General features: G+C 35.4%; 1 protein-coding gene across 3 annotated transcripts in view; it reads right to left on the bottom strand.

The window, feature by feature from the left end:
- LPGAT1 (lysophosphatidylglycerol acyltransferase 1) overlaps positions 1-17,426 on the bottom strand; it is a 94,769-nt gene that overhangs the window by 14,442 nt on the left and 62,901 nt on the right. For all 3 annotated transcript variants that reach the window (XM_027871262.1, XM_027871261.1, XM_027871263.1), the window contains exon 6: positions 12,226-12,352. In XM_027871262.1, coding sequence (XP_027727063.1) covers positions 12,226-12,352 — 127 coding nt within the window. The remainder of the gene's footprint in view (positions 1-12,225; positions 12,353-17,426) is intronic.

The following is a 17,426-nucleotide window of genomic DNA, read 5'->3' as shown; positions in this document are numbered from 1 at the left end:
AGGGACAGGGAGAGGGAGAGAGGGAGAGGGAGAGGGAAAGGGAGAGAGAGAGGGAGAGGGACAAGGAGAGGGAGAGGGACAGGGAGAGGGGGAGGGGGAGAGGGAGGGAAGGAGGGGGAGGGGGAGAGGGAGGGAAGGAGGGAGAGAGGGAGAGAGGGGGAGAGGGGGAGAGAGAGAGAGAGAGAGAGAGAGAGAGAGAGAGAGAGAGAGAGAGAGAGAGAGAGAGAGAGAGAGAGAGAGAGAGAGATCTCTATCTGTATCTATATACACATATCAGTTCTTTTTCTGGATTCAAACAGCATCTTCCTTCATTGGATCTTCGCGGTTAATTTGGGTATTTATAATAGAATGACTTGGTCACTCAAAGTTGTGTTCTTAAAACAATACTGCTGTTACTGTATACACTGTTCTTGGTTCTGCTCATTTCACTCTTCACTGTTTCATGGAGGTTTCTCCATGCTTTTCTAAAATCATTGAGGTCATCATTTCTTACGGCAGAGTAATATTCCATCATGAATATATACCACAATCTGTTTAGCCATTCCCCAATTGAGGGGCATCCCCATAATTTCCAGTTCTTTGATACCACAAAGAGAGCTGTTATAAATATTTTAGAACATGTAGATTCTTTTCCTTTTCACCTAATCATCTTGGGCTAATAGTTGTATTGTTGGGTCAAAGAGTATAGGCAGTTTAATAGCTCTTTGGGCATAATTTCAAATCTTTCTCCAAAATGGTTAGATCAGCTCACAGATGCACCAACAATGAATTTTTCCACATCCCCTCCAACATTTCTCACTTTCTCCTTCTATCATTTTAGCCAATTTGATAGGTGTAAAATGACATCTCAAGGTTGTTTTAATTTGCATTTCTCTAATCAATAATGATTAGAGCTTTTTTCACATGAAGATAAATTGTTTTGATTTTATCCGAAAATTGTCTGTTTATATCCTTTGACCATTTATCAATTGAGGAATGACTCGCATTCTTATAGATTTGACACACTTCTTTATATATCTGAGACATGAGACCTTTATCTGAGGAACTGTTTATAAAGATTTTCCCCCAGTTTTCTGCTTTCCTTCTGATCTTGGCTACATTTGTTTTATTTACACAAACTTTTTTAATTTAATGTAATCAAAATTATCCATTTTACATCTTATAATGCTTTCTATCTCTTGTTTGTTCATAGATTGTTCACCTATCCATAAGCCTGATAGATAGTATGTTTCATGTTCAACTCAAAAAACATGGAACATACTATCTCCCTTTAGGTCATATATCCATTTTGACTTTATCTTGGTAAATGGTGTAAGATACTGATCTATGCCCAATTTCTGCCAGACCCCTTTCCAGCTTTCTCAACAATTTTTACTGAATAATGAATTCTTATTCCCAAAACTTAAGTCTTTACACTTGTCAAACACTAGATTACTACATTCATTTGCTGCTGTAGATTGTATGACTACTCTGTTCCACTGATCTACCTTTCTATTTCTTAGCCAGTATGAGACAGTTTTGATAATTATGGCCTTATAATATAGATTTAAGATCTGGTACTGCTAAACCTCCTTCCTTTACATTTTTTCCATAAGTTCCTCTGATATTCTTGACCTTTTGTTTTTTTTAAATTAATTTTGTTATTATTTTTTCTAAGAGCTCACTTTCTAATGGAATATTATTCACTCTATGAGGCTGCTTTATCAAACCGTTTACAAAGCATCCACAGATCACATGACATTATATTAAAGACTAAGTTTTACATAAGACAATAGAAAAATAAGACTGGGAGGGAAGAATTCGAAGAATTGTGTCAGGAAAGTAGGATAGGTCTACACAGAAACTATAAAGAATGAGAAGACCATCTCAAAGAGGCAGAGGGGAAAAAAAGAGCCTGAAGGAAGCAGAAAGAGAGCTCTGACTACAGTAGACAATGTTAGTCAAGCTAAAAGATGAGATCAAGCCAATATACCATAGACTTCCAATAAATATATAGTATCAGTTAAATGATCTCTACCCTGATTGTGGCTATATGTGTGTCTGCTACATATTGACTAAACACAAGTGGGATGACACGTCAGTGGCAGTTTAAAATGGATGTGATATGAAGGAATCCCTAGAAATCATGACCATCTCAAAGTAGGTATGAAAGCATTGCATAAAACATTGATGAAGAGGTCTTATAATGCTTCCTAAGCAGTAGTTTCCTAGCCAAAAAAATTATCTTATTTCTGACAAAAAGAGATATGGAAATCTTGGCAATTATTAACCCCCTGTTTCCTTTCTGTCAATCACAGTGTTGGACCTGGAGTCCCAAAGACTTGAATGCAGAAGCACACACAGTGAGTGTGATGACAGGCAAGTCACTTAACCTCCCTGGACTTCAGTTTCCTTATCTTTAAAATAAGAAGGTTACTGTGTGACCCTGAGCAAGTCATTTAACCCCGATTGCCTCTCACCCGCCCCCCAAAAAATGTTAGATTCAAAGAAATCACTTCCAGTCCTAAAACCTAAAACCATGATCTATACAGCCAACATCTTTTTAAAAATTATACTGTCTCTTACCAAGAAAGACTGAGAATTCCACTAGGTTTTATGCAGGTTTTTCAACCATTGCTCATACACATATAGTCCAGCAAATTTCAAGAAAAAGATTAAAAAACAGAGAGTTACTCCAGTGCTCAATATTCCTGGACATGACACCATGCTGTCTGGATTGACTACAAATTTATGTTATGCAATCTGTACTGAGCCTGAACTGTAGCAATGCAATTTTTGACACTTCCCTGACTCACTATCCCCTACTAACTAGTGGCTCTTCTAAACCTTTTCATCCCTCTTTAAACCTCCTATAGTCCCCTTTCCCCAATCGTCTCAGCAGAGATGATTTTACTGAAAAATATGGAGGCCATTTCCTGAGAGATCTCTCTTTTCCCCTCCTCCTCAACTCACATCACACAGATGTTTCCTGCCCCTTCTTCACCTTCGAACCTCTCTCACATAATAAGGTGGCCCTTCATGCCAAGGCAAAATCCTTTACCTGCACAAGTGATCCCATTCCATCTCACTTTTTTCCAGCACATTACTTCCTCTATCACCCACACTCTCCCTCATTCAACTGTGAGCTCCTTGAGAGCAGGGGTTATCTTCTGTCTATCCTTGTAATCTCAGTATTTAGTACAGTACCTGGCACACAGGAGGTGTTTAATAAATGTCTGACTGACAGATTGAATGTCTCTTCCATATGAAGCCCTTCAAATATTTGAACACAACTATAACATCTCCTGATTTTTCTTTTCTCCAGGCTAAACATGCTCAGTTCCTTCAACAGATATCTCTCATATCTAGTATTTCATTCTTGCCCTTACTATAGCCAATCTTAAGCTGTATTTATTTTTTTACATGTCTTATCTCTGTTAGATTATAAGTTTCTTAAGGGCAGGTTATTTTTTGTTTCACTTCTGTATCTCCAAACATAACAACCTGTGCATATAATAGGTGCTTAATGAGCATTTAATGAATTAAACAAAATACTTCATAAAATCTAAATCCCTCCTTTTGTCCAATTTGCTTTTCAATTAAAATTTTGCAACCATTTTTCCTATTTGGATTGTATAGGTAATATGTCTACTCTTATTAATTTCAAGTGATAGGTAATTTTAAAAATATAGTTTGTGGTTTTGGTAGTAAAGTTAGTACAAAATATTATTTCTAACAGATGAATGTGAGTTTAATTTATTGTGATGATAGAAATCTCAGGCAATAGATAATATAAAGGTTATGTTTGTAAGAAAAAAAAGATTCTGGCAAGGACAAACTTATAAGGTAGGAAGAAATAAGAAAATAATAACAAATGTACCAAACCATCTAATATTGAAAAACTTTCTCCAGAAAATTTTTTTAGTTTCAAGGAAAGTTAACATACAACGAATAAAACTGATGAGAATTGTTCTTGGAATTGAACCATGTAAACAACTACACAGATGCCTTTTTCTGGATCCTCTCAAATTTATCAATGCAGCTAGATGGCACAATGGGTAGAATGTTGAACATGGAGTCAAGATGACCTGAACCCAAATCCTACCTCAGATAACTATGAGCTATGTGATTCTGAACATGTCACTTAGCCTCTATTTGTCCCAGCTTCCTCATCTGTAAAATGGGAATAATAATAGCATCTCACCTTTTAGTGGTATATAAATGCTACCTTGTTGTTACTGTTATTGTTGTTGCTGTTATTATCTTCCCTAAAATGTGATGCTAAGAACTAAGCATAACACTCTTATTGGCTGCCAAGACTATACCACTGACATATTAAAGTTTCAGGCCACTAAAACTCCCCATATCTTTTTCTGATGCTATTTAGACACACTTCGCCCATCATACTATTCTGAAATTAATTTTTTTAACCCAAATGTAAGATCTTACATTCATCCCTATTAAATTTCCTTTTATTAGATTCAGCCCTGTCAAGCTCTAGTCTGTCAAGATCTTTCTAAATCCTGACTTGGTCATTCAGTATGTTAGCCATCCCTCTCAAACTTGTGTCAGGTGCAAATCTGATAAGTAAGCTCTCTATGTCTTTATTCAAGTTATTGATAAAATGTTAAACAGTACAGGGCCAAAGCACAATTAGCTAGAAAACACCATCACAGACATCTTTTCAAGATGACATCCAATCATTAATGACTATTGTTTTGGGTCAAGCAATTCCAAATCCACCTTAGGATAAGCTATGGTTGTATCTATGACCCATTGGAGGCCTTCTGGTTTATTTTCTAATTAATCTACTAATTTATCTTCTAATTAATCTATAATATTATTATTTAGCGCACACAATCTGTCATTTTGCCAACAACAGCATAAGGGGAATGTATCATATACTTAGGGGAGGCATAGATTAACTATCTCAAAGAATTTCCTTGATCCACCAGTCTAATAACCTTGTAAGAAAAAAAAAAAACTAGGTTGATATGAGTTATCTTTTTAAAACAATCTACTAAATTTCTTTTTCACTTAACAGAAGTTGATTATCTCCCAATTGCTCATCCCACTAAAAAACAAAACCCTTATAATAAAGATACATAGTTAATTCACATGTATAATTTGTATCATATTGCTTGCTTTCTCAATAGGTGGAGGAAGAGCTGAAAGGAGAGAGAGAATTTGGACCCAAAAATAAAAATTGTATAAAAAAATGATGCATAATCAAGCAAAACAAATTCCCACACTGGCTATATGATGTCTTGATTAATCCATACTGGTTCTGTGTGATCACAGTTTCTTTCACTAGATGTACACTAAGCATCACTTTAATACTATCAATAGGGAACAGACCTGTGATTTTACTGATATAGGGAACTCCTAGGTGAGGAAACTCTTCCTACAATGGAGGGCGGCACCTTCTCTGCAATTCACGGCCTTAGCATTGCTAAGAGCACAGAAAGACTAAGTGATCTGCCCAGACTCACACTGCCTATGTGTCAGAAGTAACACTTCAGGTGTTCTGGATTCAAGGCCAGCCCTTTATTCATGAAGCTGGAATTTTGCTAGGAATTAAAGACAAGCTTACTGGTTGATCCACAGTCTGCAGAGTCATTGGCTTTGATTTTGTGAACAGGACACCTATTTATCTCCCCTACAGTTCCTCTTCCACTCTCAACAATCTTTCAATGACAGTAACATGGCAATCACACCTGCAGCTCTTTTAGTACCCTGAAATATAGTTCATATGGTCCTGGTGACTTGAACTCATCAAGTCCAGATAGGTACTCTTTTATTCTTTCTCCCTACATATGGATTTCAACTGCCTATCAACCTTTTTCGAACTGCCCTTTCCAATCCAGGTCATTCTCCTTAAAGGAGAAAATAGGATGGTAAGAGTTGAACAATTCAGCTCTCATAAAAACACTGCTTAATACTGCTCAGCTACATGTGCTCAGTGTCTGAGATAACCAAAGACACATATTGCTGGCTTGTGTACATGATAAACCAAAATGTGATAGCCACAAATACTAAGTGAGTCAATACGTATGCTTTAAAGTCACCCTGAAGCAGAATTTCAGATGACATAGCAAAACCAGAACTACATTAACTTGGTGTATGACAGCCACAAACTAAATGTAGTGAGGGAGGCAATGGGATTATCAGAGGAAAATAAGAACTTAAGAGATGGAATCACAAAACAAATTACTGTCTTTTCTCTCTACACAGTGTAGAATAACATACATCTTTTCAGTCACACTGATTTGTGTATAATAGTCAATGGAACCACCTTTCAGACTGCTGGCAGTAACTAAAGCAATGCATGTAGGCAGCTGATCTTTCGGTTAATGCTATGTGCATGTCTTATTACCCTTGTTAATCTAACTCCCTTGAAATGAGTAACTATAATCTTCTCCCTATTCTGTAAAGTATTACAGGTACCTTGCACACAATAAGTCTTAAACACATAGTAACAATAACTCATATTTCTCTCTTCAGACAAGTTCACCAATCAGTTATTTATTCTGGTATTCTCTTATTCTTATTTATATGCTCCAGACTGCACAATATTTTACATAAAATATCTGCTGAATGACTTAATGAGTGAACAAACAAATGAATTCAGATAATACTAGGGCATTGATAGAAGACACAATTTGTTGTATTGTTTTAGTTAGCAATATTTTAAGGGGGAGTTGTACTTATCAATGACCTATTTTAGGAGAATAATTCATTCAAGACATTTTTAATGAATATCAACTATGTATTTCCTTATTATGATTATTCTTGATCATTCTATTGACCAATGAGTATCTGTTGAGTAAATGAATGCACAATATTACGCTGGATGCTAATGATTCCATCCATACCTTACCACCTTTAGGAAGGATCACCGGTCAATAAGAACTGAGTCAACTTTCTTATTTTCATCAATTATAATAGACTCTTTTTATAGAAATATGTTCATATAACATGACTTTTAAAAGTATACACAAGGTACTTTACTTAGACTTTTGTATTAGAAACATCAATACTAGGTTTTGTTAGCCTGCTAGATGATGCAGTGAATAGAGTTAGACTTGGAGTCAAGGAGACCTGAGTGAGACTCCTGCATCAGACACGTACTAGCTGTGTGCCCCTAGTTATGTCACTTAACCTCTGTTTGCCTCAGTTTCCTCATCTGTAAAATGGCGATAATAGCACCTACTTGTTATAAGGATCAAATTAGCTAACATATGTATTTTGCAAACTTTATATAAATAACTATATAAATGCTATTGTTATTAACAGATCAAGAACTTTTTAAAAAGTAGGTGTCTGTGACTAACAGTTTATAAGAACTAGGTGACAAAAGCACTGTAAGTTTTAAATCAAACTGTCATATTTAAAGTAATCTCAGGTGTGTGTGGTATAAATTCTTTGCCAGTGGCAAAAGACCATGGACAAATTAAGTTAATTTACTGCAAACATACCTACTACTTGAAGGCTTACACATCCACATTTAATTCAACAATATTGAGGGCCTACTTCCAGCAAGGCAATGTTCTATACGTTAGGAAATACAAAGATAAACAAGATAGTCCTTGTCCATGAGCATATAAATAACTGCAATCCATGGTCAAAACAGTAAGTGTTACACAATAGGGAGAAAGGATTCTTTATGTAACCACTACTGAAGAGCTCAAAATTGAAATGTTATCAACAAAGATTTCTTCATCTCATAGCATCCCTGTGGGACAGCTTAAAATAAGACTTAAAAACAAGGTTACCTTTATCCTGAATAAAATTGCTTCTGTGCAGAGAAAAAACTTTGATTTCTACTGGATGAAAGATCTATCCTAAGATGTTTGCTCTATAAATCTTACAAAGAGGACATTATTGAGACTGGTAGCTATAAAACTGCCTGACTTCTGAATGAATGTATTTCAAAATGATTCTGTATACTTCATCTGCTAGCTGGCAACACTGAAAGATATGTTTCCACAACTATTTCTTCATCATGCTCTTTATAACAGATTGCTGTCAGAATAATCTACACATACTTCTAGTCTAATGAGAATAATGACTTACACTTATACAACTTATTCACATACATAACACTGTTTGATCCTCAAAATCACCATGGGAGGTAGGCATTATTATTCCAAATTTAAAGGTTATAAATTGGCCTAGAGATGTTAAGTAAACCAGAGGGTAAGGTGAAAATAGAAAGAATCTACCACTTACCTCCTAAAAGGAACCCCAAAATGAAGAATTGTAGGAATGGTCCCAGCAAAAAACAGACTGTCATACAAACTCAAGAGAGAGTCTCATTACCAGTAAGCTGTATACTACGTCAACGGTGTCAAACTCAAGAGAAACAGGCCACTAATCTGTACAGAAGGATCTCTGCTGGCAAAGAATTGGAAACTGAGGGGATGCCCATCAATTGGGGAATGGCTGAACAAGTTGTGGCATATGAATGTAATGGAATACTACTGTGCTATAAGAAATCATGAGCAGGCAGATTTCAGAAAAACCTGGAAAGACTTAGAGAAACTGATGCGGGGTGAAGTGAGCAAACCAGGGAACATTGTACAAAGTAACAGCAATATTGTGTGGTGATCAACTAAGATAAACTTAGCACTTCTTTGTAATATAATGATCCAAGATAATTCCAAAAGAGTCATGATGGAACATGCTATCCACATTCAGAGAAAGAACTATGGAGTCTGAATGCAGATCGAAACATACTATTTTCACTTGTTCTTTTGTTTTTTCTTTCTTGTAGTTTTTCCCTTTTGCTCTGATTCTTCTCTCAAAATGACTAATGTAAAAATACATTTAATATAACTGTACATGCAAAAGAAAAAAAAGGATCCCTGTGTGCCACATATTGGCTTAGTTTTTAAAATACTATCTATATTTTATTGTATTTTTATTTGTTTTGTGAAATATTTCCCAATTTCATTTTAATTTGCTTCAGGTCGTGTGAACATGTTATGGGCCACGTGTTTGACATTTCTGTACAATGTGATGAATATTTGTCTACAGTAATCACAAAACAGCAAAAAATAATGATGCATTCTTGTGTGGCCTCCTTCCACTTCCACCGTGACAGTGGTGAAGAGGTAGAAGGGGAGAAGAAAGTGCTAAGAATCATACTACTTTTAAATTAATTCTGAATGTGAACAGCTGCTACAAATGTCAGGTCTTTCTTTTATCAACAATGAGTTGACTTTTTACTGAAATTCAATCTTGATATTCTCTTGATAACAACCATAAGATAAAACTGCTGCTAAAGAATATCACAGCTGAATGGAAAGATGGTTCCTAAGTTCTCTTTGGAAGGGTTGAGTTGACAGAGTTGGTTTTATCATGTTTCAAAGGGCAACAAGAAGGATCATTTCATGGGACACTTGGTCATCTTGTCCTGCCAGAGAAAGATGAACACAAAGAGACCATCATAAAGACCACTGTATCTTAAGTGCTAGTATCCATTGCAGACGATAAAGTTGAGAAACTCTACAAAGAATTTGACAAGTCTTTCAAATCAAATCAATATCTACTTTAATAATCATAGACTTGTAAGTCAAAAGTGAGCAGAACAGGGGAGTATTTTCAGAGTATTTTGGAAAACAAGGCTCAGGCTTAAGAAGCAGAAGAGGCTAAAAGCTTATGGCTACTTAGAAGCCTCATGTGTATACAACATAAACACCTTTGAGAAAACAGCCAGGAGATGTTGGCTTTGACAAATATCAAATACCATAAAAACAATTAAATTAACTATATCTTAATGAACAACAAACAGATGGTTACTAAGTGGGACTCCTATGAGAAAAAGTTGTCTTTGTATAATCAAATCATTAACTAGTTAGAGCTAAAGTAAAAACTAACATTGAATTAGAAGACAGAAGGGAGAGAAGAAACCAAACTGTAATAATTTCAACCTGATCTATTCAAACAAGTTGTCAATGTTGAAAAACTGGATGTAGAAAAAAGTAAAGACAATGACTTTTATTATTACTATTTCCTACAAAAATTTAACCAACAGAAAGCAGTTCCCACAACAAAAAGACCAAAGGAACCCAAAAACTGCCTTAGTCAGCACACTTTTATCATCTTGCTGAGAGGAAAGATATGGCAGTCAAGGGCAACACTGATTTAGAATACAAGCTCCTCTGTAAAGTGCTACAGAGAAGGATGATGAAAGACTATAAGCATTACTGCCTTGTAAAACTGTGAAAAACAGTGAAGTTAGTAAAAATAAGTATGGAAGTCTTGGCATGAACCTCAATTGAACTATATTATCTCGAAGATTTTTGTAGATGAAACTAGCAGGAGGAAAAAACAAAAAATAGAATATGTAACAAATAAGAATACATTTATAATAATTCATTTTCATTATCAATTGATAATGGAATCACAATGTTTGGACCCTAATGCTTCAGTCCCAGATGAATTATATAAGGAATCTGAAATAACACTTGAGACAGTTAAGTTGGAAAGATAAGCTTGACCAGAACTGAAGAAATCAATGCTGGTGGCAACACAATTTTGAAAACACTAAGGTTTACTTTACAAGGTGTATCTCATGATGTTTCTGCTCAATAGGATATAAGTTTCTTATGCTCAGGAACTATTTCTATCAGTGCCTGGTATATAGTAAATGTAAATGCTTATTGAATGAATGAGTTAGAGAGCAGCCAAAAAGTTCTATGTGAAGTCCAAGGTGGAAAGTCATCATTAACAGAAATTGGTGAAGATTTCCTGGAGAAAGTAACATTTCAGCTGAGCTTTAAAGACTAGGTAAAGAGTTCAATGGGTTGAGCAAGAAGGGAGTATGCCAGGCACAGGTAGCAAAGAAAGGGAAGAAACAAAATACAGATCTATACGGGGGACTATGAGTAGTCCTGTTTTGCTAGAGTATCTATTACAGAGAGTGTAAGGGAGATCATCTCCAGTCTCCTCATTTTATGGAAAAGGAAGTTGATTCCCAAAAAAGCTAAGTGATTTGCTGAAGGTCCCAAAGGTAGCAGACAGCTAAACTCAGTAAGATTTTAACTTGCCCTGATTGCTATTAAAATTTTTAATAATCTCTAATCTTACAATCAACTACCATGATTATATACCATTCATACACCATTTATGCCTCTAAGCTATACCTCTTATTACATTTCCTATTTTCCCTCCCTCTAATTGTGACACTGATATCTTTCATGCCATGATGTGATCCTCTTGCAGAGTTTATGTGCATTTGATAGTAATAACATAGTTGACATTTTATAAAGTGCTTTACATATACAATATGATCCTGACATATTCCTAACTTAAGAATTAAGAGTATCACACATAGGAAAAAAACTAAAACCTTGCCAGAAACCACATATATATGTGTGTGTATGTGTGTGTGTGTGTGTGTGTGTGTATACATATACATACATACACACACACACAGATATACAGATACAGACCTGGGGAGAAGGACTAGAGGAAGAGATTATGGAGTGATTTTCATAGAGAAGATTACAAAAGCCATGGAAATGGATGATATCACCAAGTGAGAAAATATAAAGAGAGAAAAGAGCCAAGGATACAACAATGGGAGATGCTCTAGTTTAGGGGCAGAATGATAACAAAGAACCAGTAAGAAAACATGGGTCACCAAAAAATAAGAAAAGATCATTAAGAGTGCAGTTATCATGGATGCCAAGAGTCTAGGGATTAACAAAAAAGAGAGGCAACACAAAAGCCAAGAAGGATAAAATAAGAGAGATAATTTGTAGCTCTAGAGCAGTTTCAAGAGAATAGTGGGAGGAGATGCCATATTACAAGGAATCAATAAATAAGAGCACTGAAACTATAAGGAAAGAAGAAATAGTGAGTTCTTTTCCTAGAAGTCTGATCACGAAGGGAAGAAAGATAGGACAGAAGTTTCCAGGTACAGCAGATTCAACAAAAAAATTTTTACAGGCTATGGGGGATGCGCACATACTTTTAGGACACAGGGGAGAAACCAGCAGAGTAAACTATTGAAGATGCATGGACTTGACACAGGTTACAGAATTATTAATAGATCTGGAATTCAAGTCATATGCCTTCCAAAACCACTGCTCTTTCCACTATGGCTAGATGAAGTTTGGAAATGAAGAATCCAGAAAGCTATTCATACTGTTTGATCATTTAAAAGAATAACTGCACGATGTTACACCAATAGTAAAAAGTGTATTAAAATTAGACTGGACTCAGGATTTGTCCTACCTGTAATGAACATGAGTGACTGTTGGTCGCCTGTATCCAAGAATCCAGGTTTGGATGTCTATAGGTTCATCTTTAGGATAAGCTATGGTTGTATCTATGACCCACTGGAGGCCTTTTGGTTTATTCTCTAAGAACAAAGAGAAAGAAAGAGAATTAAAAATGAACCAATTTTTACATTAGTTAACAAAATATCACGGGTTAAAATTTTTGACAGTATATAGAATAACAATAAAACTCTGTAAGAAAATATTAGACTTTGGTGCTGCCACTAAGTAAGATACATTAAGGATAAAATTAAATATTTCTTTGGTTTATCTGTTTCTTTAAAAAATGTTTTTGTTTTTTTTTAAAGAACTGAAATCTTTAAGCATTATGAGTCAATGTGTAATTATTTGACCCAAATGGTACAAATAACAGTGTGGATAAACAAAAAACAATTTGCATTTAACTTATAAGCTATTTTATTATTATGTTTGAATGTAGATGTCTGTTTTGGAAACTTACAATACCTTAAAGTTACATGATCCCATTTACCCATTTTATGCCTGGCCTGATGTTTTATAATCAGAATGCCACTGAACATGGTTGTTTGTTATGTCTCTCAAGAAATTTTCTATGAATTTGATATATGGATGATGGAAACCTCTTCTTGAAGAGAGCTTTTAAGGTAGTACTCTACTGAATCAAATGCTTTTTCATAACCAACAAATAAAATAGAATTTTGTATTTTTCAGTCAATTGGGAACAAAGATGTCTTCCATTTCAAAGTATTAGTGCCCTTATGCCCTCATCTAGGATGCCCTTGGGCTTTTAAGCTTGTTAAACAAACAATAAACTTGAAAACCCATGTGTTCATATTAATCAGACAGTATTTAAAATTGAGGGATCACTGTGTGCCACAGGTACTTGTATGCCATTAAATACAAGACACCATGGTCTTTGTTCTTACAGAACATTTAAATTCTGCATAACCCACCACCTTTTTTCCCCCTCTCAAAAAAAGGGCTGAAGATAACACACACAGAAGGAAGGAAGGGAGGGAGGTAGAAAGGGAAGAAGGAAGGAAGGAAGGAAGGAAGGAAAGAAAAAGTAATGGGCTTCTCTAAAGCTATGAGGTAAGACTTGTCTATAATATAACTTTTTAGGATCTTTAATTGCCTTTCTAAAATATTACAACACTTTAAAGGAGATAAATTAGATAAAAATGATTTTATTTTGGGAGAAATAACCAGGCATCATGAGAATTTTTAATCAAAAGCCATTTTATCAGATACAGCAGGTACCCTTTTCTTCAAATTAAAAGGCAGAATTTCTCCCACATTATGGATTTACCTTTAGGATTTAGAATCCCACAGGATATGGCTGAATGGATCTATTAAAGGATCAGTCACATTCCTTAGTTCAAGACTTGTAAAATTTCCAAGCTTTGCCTTAGCTAACATTGCTGTAACTTCTCTCTGTCAAGCTATTCAGAGCATTCATTTTCTCATAAAAGACCCTTTTCGTTTTTTTCTTTTATAAAATAGGAATTACTGGAGAAGTCTAGCAGTCAAGTACCTCGTCAGAAACAATAGAAAGAGAAAATGTTAGCTATCATCTCTTGTGGCTAGCTCACCCTTTTTGGTAACCATGCACTTCAAATTTATTTAATTTATGACACATGGAAGTCAAACACTTGGAGCTAAAGCCAGGTATACTGTCTATTTTTTTCAAAGGTGTCTTGTGCACTTCCATTGGCAAAACTGATAGTTCTTCCTACATTACTTAAGTGTTCTATCCCTTCTTATCTTCATCCAATGATAATTTCTGCAGGCCCTGGTCATCTCTTCACTAAACTCACCTTCAGCACCAGTTCTGCTCCCACTCATCCCTACTTGACAGATCTATCTTATTTGCTGATTATTTTGCTCCTTCCTTTAAGCCTATGGTCACTATTTTTGCTCCATGAACCAAGTTTCCAAGTTTTTATTCCAGTCTATTTTTCTTTCCAGGGCAGCTACGTGGCACAGTAGATAGAGTGCTGGGCCTGGAGTCAGGAAGACTCATCCTTCTAAGTTCAAATCTGGCCTCAGATACTTACTAGCTGTGCAACCCTGGGCAAGGCACTTAAACCTGTTCGCCTCAGTTCTTCACCTGTAAAATGAACTGGAAAAGGAAATGGCAAACCACTCCAGTATCTTTGCCAATAAAACCCCAAATAGGGTCACGAAGAGTTAGACGTGGTTGAAAAACCAATGAACAACAACAAACTTTTCTTTCCTTCCCTAACTTGATTATTCTGAGGCTCAAAATCTAGGTTGTACCACTCTAATTTCAAGTTGAATCCCTACTATCAACTCCTTCAAGTTCACACCAATCCAAAACCCCTTCTTGAAATGAATACATGATGATGTGAGAGCTCTTCCTGGCCATTCCATATCTGAGTGGCAATTTTACTTGCAATTCCAATCCCACAAAAAAAGTATTTAACTTTGTTATATAATTTTGGAGCTGAAAAGGACTTGAGATTATGTTCTTCACATCTAACCTTTGACCCATGCCACACAGTGACTTTTTTTTCCCAATTATCATCCCTCTTGATCTCTTCTATAGTATTTGATACTACTGACAAGCTCTTACCTTCTTGAGATTTTCATCTTGTCTTCCATAACAATAAATTGCATGCATCTCCACCTTCCATCTTTCTGACAAACTTTTCTTGGTGCCCCTTCACTGAATTATCATTCTCCTTCTACCTCCTAAGCATAGGCATTTGAGCATATGCTTTCATTCTCTTAACTTCTTTGCTCCCTCCCTTCATTTATTCCCATGTCTTCAATTATCATAGTGGCAAGTGACTCCTAAATCTATTATCTCCATTCCCTTCACCCACTCTACACTCAGTCAAATTGGTCTACTTGCTGTTTCCCATAATTAAGACTGCATTTCCTTTATATATGCCTTTATATAGACGATCTCCTCCTCCCTATCACCTTTTGCTTAAAATGCTTGTCCTCCTTACCTGGGCCCCTTGAAGCCTCTGGAACTCTCCAAGACTCAGCATCTACAAGAGGTCTTTCCTGATGCCTCCAGATAGTTCTTTCACTCTACCCCACCAAAGTTACATTGTATTTACTTTATAAATATTTTATACTTATCCGTGTATTTTTTGTTTCCCCTAGCAGAAGTTAGGTCCCTTAAGGGCAAAGAGTTTTGTTTTTCAATCCCCAAGAACTATGCCATTGCTTTATTATATATACATATATATATATATAATCTATAATTATATGTAATATAAATGCTTTACAATACAACATAATAGGTTCTCAATAAATGTTTGTTGCATCAAAGTTATCTGAGACAACTATGAGTCACTAAAGATGTCTGAATAAGGGAATGATACTGTTTGATTTGTGTTGTAGTACTATCATTCTGGCATAAATGTGGAAGATGGTATGGAAAGACAGGAAAGATTGGAAACAGGAAGACCTATCAGGATCTGTTACAATAACAGATCAAGGAAGAGTGAAGCATGCTTGGACTGGAGTAGGTTCTGTGAGAACGAAGAGGAGAGCGAATGGTAAATTCATTCATTCTTTCAAACAATAAGTGCTTACTTTATGCAGCAAGATTACAGAATCTCAGCTAGTAGAAACTTTAAGAGATGAACTATCTCTAGGTTTCAGACCTGAAACGGACCTAAGAGATCATGTAGTCCAAATCCTTCATTTAACAAAAGAGGAAAACTGAGATCCAACAAGGTCAAATGACTTACACAAGGTCACCAACTCTGACACATTTATGATCTTATCTGAGTGTGTAGTCCCTCCAACAGGGCATTTTGCAGCCTATTCATGTTATTACTAACCCGTGGAACTCTTATCTATGTATACCTACTGATACATGATATAATGTACATTAAATAAGCTAGAGGCATTCTTCTAGACCACATGAAATTGTGTGGGTGTCAAAGAAGCACATGGGCTGTATCTTGTTATTTCTCTTTCTATAGTCAGCCCATTTTTTTGTGGTTATCCCTTTTTCTAATGACATCTTTATACTGCTTCTCCTGCACAATTCTTCATTTATAATGTGTAACTGTAATATCATCACACATCTATCCAAAGACCTTCATGTAATTCTTGAATTTAAATCTTTAGAGACCACGGTATTCTATGACTGGTAATTAATCACTTAAAAAATACTGACTGATGTTAAACAGTTTGATGGGCTTTTGTTTCAGAGAGATTCTTGGATTATTAGAAGAAATGTCATTTAAAAAAGACAATGAAGCTCACTCTCCTCCTATCTGGTTCTGAGATCAGCTTGTTGTCCATTTGCAGTGTCTTTCCAAAATATATGTCCTGATAGACCAGCTCTGTGGGTTATTCTTCTAACTTTATATCATACTCATACAAGGTATTCTTCATCTACTTTTTTTTTTTAAACGGAGAGATAGGGGCTGAACTCTTGACCCCATTTAGGAGGCTTTGAAATATTCTAATGACTGATGCAATGAACATAGACATATCCAAACAGGAGAATCTGAAGAACTTTTCTAATTACAGCAAGACCCTCCTCCATTTGGCCTCTGAAGTGGACAACCTCCATTGTTGCTCCACAGCAGCAAATTTCTTTGTGAAGCACTGATCTCTTTGTTTTATGTCTTACTTGGTATTAATAATTAGAGCAAAATTTATTTCTGTTATTACATGTTCTAAGGATTCTTGCATTATTGTGCATATATGGATGAGAACATTTTGGAGCAGAGACTTTAAGATGACATTTTATTCCACTAAGCAAAATACAATTTTTTATAACCATTACCAACAAAACAAAACAGTTCCCACAATGGGGACTTTCTTTTTAAACGTCCTTTAGTGAATTGATTGAGTTTAAAGATGTGGTAAGCTGTAGGATATAATTTGTGAAATTTTGCCTTATTCCTTCTTATCCTTTAATCAAGGATACTCTCAATGCATATATGTGTATATATACACATATATGCATGCATACACATGTATATATACATATATATGCATGCATACACACATATACACATACATACATATACATATATTTTAATTTTCAACGATTTTGTGGAAATGGGAAAGAAATAATTTGCATTAGTGATTATTTATATTTTTTCAAGTGTCTTTTGTTTAATAACAAAAATGCGATCCCCCCCCCCAAGTGTTTGATATCCACCTCTCTTACAAATG

Source organism: Vombatus ursinus, unplaced genomic scaffold (assembly GCF_900497805.2).
Source record: "Vombatus ursinus unplaced genomic scaffold, bare-nosed wombat genome assembly UNPS02014798.1, whole genome shotgun sequence".
NCBI lineage: Eukaryota > Metazoa > Chordata > Mammalia > Diprotodontia > Vombatidae > Vombatus > Vombatus ursinus.
The sequence above is the reverse complement of the archived record's forward strand: the minus strand, read 5'-3'. Positions and strand labels throughout refer to the sequence as shown.